This window comes from Mus caroli, chromosome X, assembly GCF_900094665.2.
Source record: "Mus caroli chromosome X, CAROLI_EIJ_v1.1, whole genome shotgun sequence".
Lineage (NCBI taxonomy): Eukaryota > Metazoa > Chordata > Mammalia > Rodentia > Muridae > Mus > Mus caroli.
In genome coordinates, this window is record NC_034589.1 from 95,789,573 (window position 1) to 95,791,235 (window position 1,663).

At 37.2% G+C, this 1,663-nt stretch overlaps 1 protein-coding gene across 7 annotated transcripts in view; it reads left to right on the forward strand.

Annotated features, from left to right (window-relative positions):
• The window catches only part of Taf1 (TATA-box binding protein associated factor 1), a 73,865-nt gene that overhangs the window by 10,897 nt on the left and 61,305 nt on the right, over positions 1-1,663 (forward strand). For all 7 annotated transcript variants that reach the window (XM_029473242.1, XM_029473240.1, XM_029473243.1 and 4 more), the window contains one exon: positions 165-284. In XM_029473242.1, the coding sequence (XP_029329102.1) occupies positions 165-284 (120 nt within the window). The remainder of the gene's footprint in view (positions 1-164; positions 285-1,663) is intronic.

Here is a 1,663-nt window from a genome sequence, read left to right on the forward strand (position 1 = left end):
GAGACAGGGTTTCTCTGTATAGTCCTGGCTGTCCTGGAACTCACTTTGTAGACCAGGCTGGCCTCGAACTCAGAAATCCACCTGCCTCTGCCTCCAATTTGAAGGAATCTTAAGGGTATTGTATAGTATTCTTCATATTAAGGAGTTCATCTTCGTCTTCCCAGATTATGATGAAGATGACTATGATGCTGATTGTGAAGATATTGATTGCAAATTGATGCCTCCTCCACCTCCACCCCCAGGACCACTGAAGAAAGAGAAGGACCAAGATGATATTACTGGTGGTAAGTTAAAAAAAAGTATACTTCCTTTTAGCAATGAGTTTCTATTCATAAAGTCAGGCTTTGGGCATGCTTAAGGGGCTTTTAGAAATTTAATAATAGTAGTTAGAGGGCTGGAAAGAAGATGGCTCAGTGGTTAAGAGCAGAGGTTACTCTTCCAGAGGACCTGGGTTCAATTCTCAGCACCAACATGACAGCTCACAACTATCTTTAACTTCAGTTCCAAAGAATATAATGCCTTCAGACAGACATACATGCAGGCAGAACACCAGTGCACATAAAAGTAAATCTGAAAATAATATATTAGAAAAGGATTCCTCTTCTTTAAAAATTGTATAAGTGTCAAATACTGATATTGGATAGATATTTTCCTTATAAAATATTAAGAAACACATAGTTAAGAAATATTATTTTTATTTTATTATTATTATTATTATTATTTTTTTTTTTTTTTGGTTTTTCGAGACAGGGTTTCTCTGTATAGCTCTGGCTGTCCTGGAACTCACTTTGTAGACCAGGCTGGCCTCGAACTCAAAAATCCGCCTGCCTCTGCCTCCCGATTGCTGGGATTAAAGGCGTGCGCCACCACGCCCGGCCTAGTTCAGTTTCTTAATCTTTTAGGTAAAGCCGCAACTTTTCTTATAGAGTTATGAGAATTAAAATGAGTTAATACTAAATTGTTTGGAACAGTACCCAGCACATAATATTTGTTAAATGATCACATTTACTAACATTCTTATTTTCCATTCCTTAACTTTAAAGCCATTTTTAAAAATTACATTTATGTACATATATGTGTGCACACACGCCATGGTGTCTGTGTGGCATTCAGGAGACGCTTGTAGGAATCACTTTTCTTCTACAATAGCATTCTGGGTGGTGGCAGATGCCTGCAGTGCAGCATTTGGGAGGGGGAATCAGGATGATCAGAAGTTTAAGTTCATCTTTGGCCACATAGTAGGTTAGAGGCTAGGCTGGGTGGAATACATGAGACCATACTAAAAAAAGCTCATTTGAAAAAAGAGCAAATAAAATCCTAAACAGCAAAATCTGTTTTTTCTCCACTGTCAGGATCAGTGATGTATAATTTGAAAGAATGAGTGGATAAGAAAAGACTGATAACTGCAATCTTTATACAACTTGCCAGAAACATTAAATTTTGCTGTGAATGGATTGTAGTCTCCGACCCAGACATTACACCTTAGATTCTAAAGTATTTGGGGATTGGGGATTGATGAGTCATTGTTAGCTACCTGTAAAGAATCAGTTATTCCTCCCGCTCCAACAAAAGACATTTTCTTTCTTTCTTTCTTTCTTTCTTTCTTTCTTTCTTTCTTTCTTTCTTTCTTTCTTTCTTTCTTTCTTTCTTTCTTTCTTTCTCT